Source organism: Tupaia chinensis, unplaced genomic scaffold, assembly GCF_000334495.1.
Source record: "Tupaia chinensis unplaced genomic scaffold, TupChi_1.0 Scaffold000659_1, whole genome shotgun sequence".
NCBI classification, from domain to species: Eukaryota; Metazoa; Chordata; class Mammalia; order Scandentia; family Tupaiidae; genus Tupaia; species Tupaia belangeri.
The window spans coordinates 1,624,537-1,636,123 of NW_006160181.1; the positions used below are offsets into that span (position 1 = coordinate 1,624,537).

The following is an 11,587-nucleotide window of genomic DNA, read 5'->3' on the forward strand; positions in this document are numbered from 1 at the left end:
GGAAGGGAGGAGTGAGGAAGCATGCCTCCAGGTTCAGGACTCGAACTGCAGTTGGTCATGTGGGAGTCTGGTTCCCTCAACCACCAAGCCACCTGACAGCCTCAGGGAGTTCTTTATTAATGAGTGTGCAGAATAGAATTGGTTAAAAGGTGATTGGAGAGTTTGCTTGGCTGGGGCCTGTTTGGGCACAGCTGGCACATTCCTGGACTCTGTTCTCATCTGCCCCTGCACTTCCTCATCATTCTATCTGATTGAAGATTCAAGAATGTAATGGATTCCTATCTGGCTTGGGTGTGCCCCTTAATAGAAGGGTGAAGTTCCAGCTAGGCCAGCATGGGAATGCATGAGATTCTTATCAAGCTAATTCCTAAGTGATGAAAGCAAGGAAAACAAGCATTAGCCTTCTGCTCAAGCAGCCTTTGAGCAGTCCTCCTACAGGTGAGAATCTCAGTGAGCAGGAAGAATATGTGGGCCTGACTCTAGCAAACAGCACAGTGGTAAGATTCAGGGTCCTTCCAAGGACTATGGGATTCATACTAGCTCACTGAGGGAATGAAGGTGCTTGTGCTTTTCTTGGGGCACAGGAATAATTATAACCCATGTTCAATTACCTGGCTCCATTAGTCTGTACCCATCTCAATGAATAGGTAGAAGAAAGGGACAAGACCTATTTAGTATATATTTTCTCATTACTTCATTAAGACAACCTCAAAGGCCAGTCATTCCACCCTATCTGTGCAGAATGGGCTAGAGCCATAGTTTCTTCATATATAGTATGATGGTTAAAAGACGTTTCTTTGTTCACAAAGAAAGCCATACAGTGCCCAACATTCAGTAGTGTTCTGTAGCTATAGTTACAATGATAACCATTATTATTTATTATGGCCTTTGGCATTCTCCAGGTAGTCCTATAGAATTAGTGGGCATACCTCAATATCATTTGGTACCAGCATTATGGCCTTCCTTTTTCCTAACATCTCTAACTATAGAAAACTCCTTTGGAAAGAAATAGCAAGTCATCCTTGAAGCACACGATAACTTGCCTCTTCTGGGCCTCAGTTTCTTCACTTGTTCAATGCAAGTTACTGTTTTTAATCAGATTTCCGAGGATCCCTATGCCGGGGGCTGCCTATATCATATTCAAACCTGGATGACTCCCTGATTTATCATCTTCATTAACTGTGTTGATCCTTCTCTTATGTAGCACATGTAATGATTGTCTCTTTGGATCCTGAGATGCACCTTGACCCATAGTTGGCCATAGTGAGTGGAACCACAGCTAAAACATCCTATTAGGAGCCTGTATTTATATTTAACCATTGAATGATGCCTGTTAATTTTAAGGTAGAAAGATGAGAGATCATCTTTTCTTTTTCTTCCAAGTCAACATCCCAAGAAGCTATTTCTAAATCTTCCAAGAAAGGGGACTCCATAGCTCATAATGACAAGAATTTCAAAAAAATTGTCAGAGAGTATTGCACCACACAAGAGACAGAGAAAAAGAGAGGGAGAGGGAGAAAGGAGCTCTATGGGGAATGACCATACCACAATACTTTCTCTTCCATTTCTCCTTATTTTTGGGATTTTGGGCATGTATACCCATATATTCTGTCTACTGAGAAGTTCTGAACTAATCACTAGGCTATGGTATAGCCAATATGTAAGTCACAAACTGAATATTTGTACTATTTTAACTATCCATGGGTTGCCCCTTACTGCTTTCTGTTTTTCTACTCACTTTTTAAACAGAAATGTGATGCTTTCTGCTGCCTTGGTTCTTAGGGAAAATCTAAACTGGTTCTAACCTGTCCCTTAATATGGGGTGTGGTTTTCCTATGCATGTAATTGTTTACAAATTGCCTGTGACCTTACTCTTTTCTTTGTGTCCAATCAGGTGTTTGAATCCTGTTCATGGATATGTCTGTTTAGATGGGATGGCAGAGAAAGGAAGTTGAGGAGGTGATATCTGGTGCAAGAAGGTCCATGGAGTCACAGTCCATTTCTGTTCATCCCTCCAATCTCCAGAATGTCTTATCTTTACTATCACTTCATCTTTATCCAGCTTCCAGTACCCTGGCTCACTCATCTGTTTTCTTCAACTAACAGTACTGCATAGTTTCCAGAAGCAAGAAAAAAATGATTTACATGACATACACTGATCCCTGGACATTTCATAATATTGTTTTCAAAACAGAGTTGACCATACACACAAACTGGGATGGAAGAAATAATCCCATAGGGTAGATGGTGGGAGCCTGATTTCTTACTCTGAAGTAGTAAATATACAACCTGATACTAAATTAAAGTTAAAGACATCCATATGAACTTATGTTTAGCTTAATAAAAAACCAAGTGGATAAGTATTGAAATAATTATAGCTATGTTTGTATATAATGGTTAGTATACACATATGAACATATTTCCAAACTCTGTCCACTGAGAAAACTTAGCAGCAATGATATTCTGGTAGCAATGAACACAACCAACACAGAGATCTTGGTTTATACATTTTTTCAGTGAAAAAAACAGGGGGAAAAAGAAAGAAGCAAAACATTTAGGGGCACAAAAATGGAAAATTATCTGTTGATGATAATGTATATGGTAATGTCTATAACTGAACCAATATAGAGTACATTCATGATGAGAAAATTTATTTGATATGCTGTAATTATACACAGTAATGAAGGTAATAATAATAATAACAACAACAGAATAAAAAGAAACCAGGGATTGCTAGAGAAATTGCTGAATCTAGATCTGAGGCATATAATATACAAGATGAACCTGAAGCATCTTGTAGTGTTAAGAAAATCCAGGAAGCATTCAAAAAAGGAACTGATGGTGTCGTGCCAAAGGAACATGGGAACCACCTGAAAAAACTCCCAAAGCTAGAACAATATGAACAAATAATAAATAATAGAAAACATAGTGTTTGATTATAACCCAAAGTATGTCCAATATCCATGAATTCAAATTAATATAAATAAATAATTAAATAGGCTAAAAACAGGGAGAGAGGACAGATAAATCTTCCATAGAGCAGAATTCAAATAATTTATATAGATGCTAACCACCCCTGCCCCGGAGGTGGAGCATATCTCCTTACCTTTTGAATAGGTTACATATAGTGACTTCCTTCCAAAGAGAGGAGTATGGAAAATGAATGAAAAGAAGTAACTGTGCAGAGGGAATACTGACAAACAGTATCTCACCCAGGTGATCAAGGTCAATATTATGTTGTTAGCATACAACTTTAATATGATATGATGAAAATGTCACTTTACTTCTGTCATTTTCTTCCCCAAAGCCAACAATCTTATCCTTGTCAGGGTCAGCTGAAATAAGGAAAGTCTGAGAAAATGTCACAGTCAAGAGGAGCCTAAGGAGATATAATTGCATGTAATAATACATGCTAAAATTAATCTTAACCAAAGTTAAGATCGTAACCGGGGAAGCTGGGTACAGGTCTACAGAAATTCTCTACTGTATTTGCAACTTTTCTGTAAACCTAAAACTGTTCTAAAATAAAGATCTGTTTTAAAAAATGGAGTACACCTAAAATGTAAGTTATAACTAAGATTCATTAAGTTAAGTGAGTACTAGAAATATTACCTGTGATATAATATATAATCCACTCCACAGTCTTGCAAGGCAGATGCTGTTATTTTATTTGATTTTTAGATGGGGATGTTGAAGTGTCCAGAATTCAAAAAATTTCTGTAAGACCACAGAGTTATCAAAGATTTGAAATGTGTTTTAACTGATGGAGATCTGAACTTAAACTCACTCTGTTATGGAAGATTTGGCCTAGGGTCCTTACAGATGCATATGAAAATATTAAGTGATTTTAGTTAGTTATTTATAGAAGAGTAAATCTTCCATATTCTTCTACTTTCTGTCAAAAGTCAGGGTTTTGTTGGTTTTTATGGCTGAATAGTATTCCATAGAGAATATGTGCCACAGTTTTTCAATCCATTCATCCATACAGGGGCATTTGGGTTGGTTCCATGTCTTAGCAATTGTGAATAGTGCTGCAATAAACATCGATGTGGAAGCACTTTTCCAATGAAGAATTCTTCTGTCCTTTGAGTAGATACCGAAGAGGACAGAATTGGATCATATGGTAGTTCTATTTGTAGATTTTTGAGGAATCTCCAAAAGCACAGTCGATAATCCCTAAAATAGACAAGTGGGATTACATCAGACTAAGAAGTTTCTGCATGGCAAAAGACACAGTAATTAGTGTGAATCGACAGCCCTCAGAATGGGAAAATATTTTTGTAAATTACGCATCAGATAAGGGACTGATAACCAGAATACACAAGGAACTCAAGCAGCTGTTTGGAAAAATGACGATCAACCCTATTGAAAGATGGGAGAATGAGTTGAAAAAAACACTCTCTAAGGATGACATATGAATAGCCAAAAGGCACATGAAAAAATGCTCAACATCCCTCATCGTAAGAGAAATGCAGATCAAAACAACAAACATGGTTTCAAACTGCTGGGGTTGGGATTATGAACCTAGGTTAGTCATGTGGGATCCAGATTCCTCTGTGCAGCACTTAACCACAGTGCTGTAGGGCTAGCCCATGTATATAGGACATTTTGTACAAAACATAAGGTCTATACTTATATTACTTGTTACTATAGAACAAACATGTAATGTGCATGTAATATTAAAATGAAGCCATACTAAAGCCACACTACAGAAGACATTTATCAGCATTTCTGATGTACAGGCATATTTTTAAAAATATAAAGACACCAAATTCAGACCTTTTTAAGAAAAATAATCATTACCTTGATAACTTATATTCATTGATGTAATTTTGAACTTGATTTCATATAGAATAAATAACATGTATGTGTATATGTATGTATAAATGTATAATATAAAGGTTGAATAGTACAGGAAATCCAGGTACTGACTTCAGAAATCCAAGCAGGCCAAAATAATAAGTAGTGTTCTTATCAAAGTAAAACTATTACAGTCTATTATGTAATTTACTTATTATAAATATGATCCTTAAAAATATATCTGGCTTTTAAAATATAAGAAAATGATTTCTGTCAAATGTTTTTAATGTTCCTTGAGGGATGTCTATCTTTCATAAGTAGCAGAAATAAAATGTAGAAAAAAGATCTCCTTGTGAATTGAGTTTTACACAATCAACTAATTATATTTTGTATTTTTCTTCAAGAAATTGGAATCCTTTCCAGAAATCTCTTACATAAAGAGGTTGAACATTAAAAATTATAGTTAAAAGCCTATCAGCTAAATATAGAAGTTTAAACAATAGCATATAAATATTTATAACTCATTGGTTTATACAACATAAAGGATCCTTTTCCTCTCAAAAGGAGAATGCATCTAACCTTTTTGTAAAAGTATGGATTTTTATGTTGGTAAAATAAGTAGGTGCTTGCCAAGGTTCTCAGGAAGAGTTTCATCACTCAAGTGGAACTTTTTCTGTTGATGATAGTTTGTTTGGAAATATCTTTGACTGGACTAATATTTGGTGTCTACATGGAAAGAAAATTCATTTTATATGTTGTAAAGATGTACAGCGGTCAAATGTAAAAAAAATAAAATAAATAATATGAAAAAAAACGAGCCCTCCCTTTCTTACTCATTGTAAACAGGGATAATCCTTTAACACAATATTCACTCTTTCTCTCTAACTAAAGTAATCTCCTGCTTGAGAATAATTTTTTTTTTAGAGGTTTTTGCTATAGGGCGTGTGTGCTTGCCAGAAAGAGAGAGAGAGACAGAGATACAGAAAGAGAGAAATCACCTCCCCCTCCTTGAGGGAATGGCCACACCGCAATCCTGTCTCCTCCATTCTCCTCTCGGGATCTTGGGCACGCATGCACATGCGCCCGGCATGAGTTTAAGCCACTGGGTCTGGGACTCGAACTGCAGTTGACTACAAGTGAGTCCAGCGACATAACCATTACGCCAACTGCTGTCCCAAGAATGATTTTCTTAAGTGGGATCACTTAATTGCTCTCAAAATAACAATCTTCCGAGAGCATCTAAAAAAAAAAAACAAACACTATGTTCTTTTACAATTCTAGAATTCCAATTCTGAAAATTTCTTCTAAAAAAATAAGAAAAATCATCAATGAGAATGTTTATTTTATTGTTGCAAAAGAGTAGAAACAATAAAAATGCCCAATTTTAAGTTACTGGTTACAGAAATCATGATGTGTCAATACCAAGTATAATAGTGTTGTCAATTTTTATTAGCATGAAAAAGTATTGACAACTACTCTTTTATTGTTAAATTTTACTGTCTTATGTAACAGTAAGACAAAGTAGGTTATAAAATATTCTGAAGTGATTTCATTTTGTGATTTTTCTTACGTTTGTAAGACTTATTTGCTATTTTTTTTAGGTTATAAGATTTATCTATAGACTTATTAGCTATGGTTATTTTTAGGTGGTAAGATTTTAGATCAGCCTTAATCATTTACATAATCAAATCTTTATGTAAGAATGCATCACTTATTTAATTAGAAAAATTACTCATAAAAAAACTTTATGGTTTTGTAATTATGGTGTATATATATATATATATAGAGAGAGAGAGATATGTATGTCATAACAGAGGTAAAATTAGATGCCAGCATCAGGTGGAATGCCATACTCTGGAAATGGACGCTGTATATATTGGAAATGATAGGTTGAAATTCTGAGCCTTGGGATCAGCAGATAGCATAATGGCTATGTCACCGAACTCCCATGTAGCTGACCACAGTTCGAGTCCCAGACCCGATGGCTTAAACTCTTGCCAGGCACATGTGCGTGCGTGCCCAAGATCCTGAGAGGAGAATGGAGGAGAATGGATTGTGGCATGGCCATCCCCCCCGGGGGGCGATTTCTCTCTTTCTGTCTCTCTGTCTCTCTCTGTCTGTCTGGCAAGCACACGTACCTGATAGCAAAAACCTCTCAGAAAAAAAAAAAAAATTCTGAGCCTTGTCAGTAAAATCTATCAGGTTGAGATTGGGTTGGGTACTTGGTTAAAACACACACCCCAGCTTCCCCCCTCCCCCACAGATATACAGTACCCCCCCAGAAAATGAATATTGGTCAAAAATATTTACTGGAATTTACAATGATGTGCAACATAGTTAATTCTCATCCTAGGCCACTAGGACCTGGACGTGGGTCTATGCTTTCCCCATAGGCAGCATCCTTTGGCAACAAGGGTTTTATACCATGATTGTAGTAAACTCAGCTCTTTGAATTATCGTAAGAAATTAGGATTGTGAACTGTCCCACATCTGTCACCTCACAAATGTCACTCCAGCCAAAATGAAATGCACCACCATTGGCAAAGATGACAGTTGCTGTGCATTTATTTCTCCTGCATCTCCCACCCGGAAGATCCTTCCTCCTCCCTTCATCTGCCTCCTCTCCCAGCAGCAAAGCCTACCTATCTCTAAAGCCTTGTTTAAATGCGTCCTATCCCAGCACACCTGCTCTCCTCACCCCCAGTGGACACTCTCGCCATTTCTGGTCTCTTCCTCCAGAGCCCAGAAAACCACCTTTGAGCTACATCATCAGAATGAGTCTCTCATTGTTGTCCTTGCCCTTTGTGCTTTTCTTCTCTCTGCTTCCAGCTTTTTTTTTTTTAACACAAATTGAGAAATAAATATAAGCAAATCAATCAGCTCAAAGTTTTATGTTTTAATTCACATGTTTAATTCTGGACTATACTTTGCTTCTCCCACTGAATTATAAACTGCTTTAGAACAGCGTCCAATCTCTTATTTGTGTCTGTAAACACAGGCTAGTACACAGTATGTTCTTAACATGTTTATTGCTCTGCTGCCTTTAGCGTTAGAATTATGTCATTGTATAGGTTGATGAATGTGAAAATGTAGGACACAAATCCCAAAACATCCTTAAGATACCACTAACTGTTTTAGGAGGAAGAGAGGAAGAACAGTATCCACCTGAAAGGGTCTCAGCACATCTGAGCAGGGGCCTCAAGGATCATAGAAGTCACAACTCCAAGCAAAGCAGCTTTATTGTTGAGAGTTGAAAGGGAGGATGGAAGAGAGGCAGAAAGGTCTCTCAAGTGCTGGGGCAAGGACATGCTTCTCAGCTCAGATGAGGGGTAGGAGGCCTGTGCTCCCAAGTAAAATTAGTATTCAGGGTTAAGATGGGGAGAGAGGTATAGTACCCTATTCCCCTCCTCCACAGGGCCTGGCCTTAACACTCCTCTTCTTTGCAGGGATAGGTGGTGCCACCCCTGAGGCAGCGGCACTTTCTGCGAGTCCTTTTACGGCGAGCTGGGCTGTGAGTCCCCGGCTTTTGAGAACTCAGATGACAGCATCCTGCACAAGGACTATCACACGGAGCAGAGCAGGCAGCCACACAGGGAGCAGAGCAGGGAGCCACACAGGGGTTTGAGCCCTGAGCAGGGAAGCATTTCAGAGCATTTGAAGGCTCCCAAGATTGATGTTTCTGCTGAGACATTGCTCGCCTAACAGATCCAATCTAGAAGAAAAAGAACATACAGCACATTAGGGAACCAGGTGACCTGGGTGTCCAATTCTCTTCTCTACAAGCTGGAGCTGTCAACAATGGAACCTAGTCTTTAAAACCTGCTGAAATTCATCCCAAGAAGAGAAATAATGGATTTGAAAGGGCTAAACTTTTGGAAAGTGAACCCTGGTAGAAACTCCCAGGAGACTCAAGTAACAACAGCCCATAATAACATACTGTTCCTTAAAAAAAATAAAACTGCAATCTAATGAAGCTGACATTTCATTTTCTCAGGCTGATGCCCATCATAGTCAGCTGTAAAGGAGAACCAGTCTCTGTTCTTTCTTTACTCAGTCTTACTTTGCCCTGAGACTTTTAATCTGGATGTCTCTTCTCTACTTCCCTGACCCTCTACTTTCTATGGCTTTTTCCCATGTTAGATTATTTGGGGTCCTTTTTTGGGACCCACTTCCCTTCCCTTTGCCCTTCCCCAAACCTCTCCTACCTGGTTTATCAACTCCCTGGGTAAAGATAAGAGGAGAGGTCAGGGCTTCCTTAGTAGCACCTGAATGAGGGACATCCAAGTATCTCTCCAACCAGACATAGCCTTACCCTAGAAGAAGATGTGGGAACAAGATATCCCAGGAGGAATCTGGAGACCTTATGGTGCCAGGAAGGAAGAAGCTTTTTATAATCTCTCAGTAGAAGCCTCCAGGCTACATGTTATGGGAGGGCAGCCATGGAGCAGATGATTTATACGGATGTTTCACAATTCCCAGGACTGGATTCCTCAGCTGCACACCTCTGAGATGTGGTTCAAAGGGATTTCCATTTGCATGAGTGAACAAATGTCTAAGACCTGGATGGAGGTGAGTATACTGGCCAGGACCAGATGACAACTCCAGGTGGGGTAGGAGAGCTGTATAAGGGTACAGTTGTTGTTGAATTTTGTTTAGGTTTGAAGGGAGAAGATCAAGTTCAGTACCCATCCAGAGCCTAAGGGAGACTCTTCTTGTCCACCCCCATCCTTCATCCATGACTTTCAACCTGTAGCCCAGGGATATTGCTCTCATGATGACTTGCTTAGTTCTCTAGTCACATGTAAGTGCTCCTTCCTCTGAACTTTATAGATATCTTTCATAGCCTTTGTGGTTTCCCTGGGTCCTGGTGACCTGATGCATGTCCTATCTCCTCTATTAAACTACTCTTTGATGACTGAGACTTTGTTGTCCTCATCTGCATTCCTAGAACCTGATGCCTGTGACATAAAAAAACCTCACATATGTTTGTCAAATGAAACAATCCATATGCGATTAGAACAGATTATATTTCAGAAGAACAAAAATAATGAAGGAAAACAAAACCCAATTTGTTTTTGTTTTGTGGGTCAGATCTTGATGACTTCTTGTTTGTTTGTTTGTTTTTTGTTTATTTGTTTGTTTTACCATTTCCTGAACTCATTTCAGGAATGGAAATTTAACGAACAGTAGGTTCTAACAAAAGGGGTGCAAGAGAGCTAAATGCAGGGAAATGATACAAAGGGAGCAATGGCTTTTCATTTTTTTTTTTTTATCTCCTACAGAGAAAATAAATATCACTTCTCCTGGAAACTAATATCCTGGCTTCATTTTCAAAATGTATCACTCTACTTTCCTCAGAGGCAGACACACATTACAAACCTTAAGCACGTAAGAGTCACATAATTTCTTTAGTAAGTCCTAAGGCGTCACCAAGCTTTCCTGGAGCTTCCAGCTAAAGGAGACCCGAGGTTTCAAATATTAAAGTTTTCTCCACAGCCACAAGTTCCTTTGCTGTCTGGGTTACTGAACACAAAGTCACTGGATAATTTGTTCATTTCTGTTCCTAAAAGTGTTAGCTGTGCTGTCTTTTTGATGAACACTCTGACTCCATCTTGAACAACTTCTTCATCAGAATCTCCCTTTGTCTTCGTATATTCTAAAGTATAAGAAAGGCCATTACAACCTCTGGTCCGGACACCAACTTTCACACCTACATGCTCAGGTTTATTTTTAAGTTGTTTTATCTTGTTTACTGCTGAAGGTGTCAGCGTGAGGAGGGCCCGAGTGGGCTGCAGCTTCCTCTTGCTCACAGTCTGGACTAACGAGGCCGACATCTTCACAGTCCTGGCGTCCCAGAACCTCGGGCCAGAGCTCCCACACCTCAGCTCTCTCCATGGACACGGCCAGCACATTTTTGACTTCTTGTTTTCACCTTTCTCATTTAAAGCATCTGTGAATACCCTTGCATCCATAATACCGAGAAATCTCTGTGTGGCTCTCACCTTGTACAACAGACTGAGAATAGGTTAGAGAACAAACATTTGTAAAACTCTTCTCTTTCAAATACAAAAGGTGAACTATGTGTATAATTATAAAGGGATTCTGTGGAGAAACCTTCTACAACGTGGAGCTCCAACAGGGAGAAGTTGTTTCTGTAATTCTCAGGAACTCTGGAAAAGCCACAGAGTGAAAAGTTCCGCTTTATGAAAATTGATCCCATCACATTCAGCAGGGCTTGAAATGAGAATACTCTCTTAGCCCAGTCTCTGGGGCATGGAGGTAACACAAGTGCTCTGCAAGGCTGAAGGCCATGGAGAGACCATGGATTTGGGGCACATACAGGATCCTGGAGAACTGGAGGACTGGGGGAGGGAAATCATGGTGTAACGAGGCCCTATTAAAGGTGCTTTTCTCTATTTCTTTCTCTCCCTACATATGCCATCATTTAAAACAAAACAAAATGGTGAGAACACCCACATCTCACATACAGTCCCTTATCTCTGGATATTTTCATCTCTGAGTCATTGCTGATTTTCATAGGTACAAAGGTACTGATGATACTCCCTGCTGGCGGAGACTGTGTATTCCTAATGCCTGACACACAGTAGGTGTTCAGGAAACAGCTGAGTAAATGAAAAAAGATGAGCAATTACAATTACAGAGACATCTGAATGTAGAACAGTAATGTAGGAGTCAGCAGGGTTAGGTTGTAGGATAGAAGCTAAGGGTCTAATCAGAGTGGAAACCTGGACAAGACCAGAAGTGGAGCAGTGACTGGAACCCCAAA

The 11,587-nt window shown here is 39.0% G+C and overlaps 1 protein-coding gene and 1 pseudogene across 1 annotated transcript; both read right to left on the bottom strand.

Moving 5' to 3' along the window:
- Positions 1-8,224: 8,224 nt before the first annotated feature.
- On the bottom strand, positions 8,225-8,491 carry LCE6A (late cornified envelope 6A). Its single transcript, XM_006159867.1, has one exon. It carries the CDS (start codon positions 8,489-8,491, stop codon positions 8,225-8,227), a length of 267 nt encoding a protein of 88 aa, XP_006159929.1.
- A 1,780-nt stretch (positions 8,492-10,271) lies between these two features.
- On the bottom strand, positions 10,272-10,634 carry LOC102475314 (iron-sulfur cluster assembly 1 homolog, mitochondrial pseudogene; annotated as a pseudogene).
- Positions 10,635-11,587: the final 953 nt, after the last annotated feature.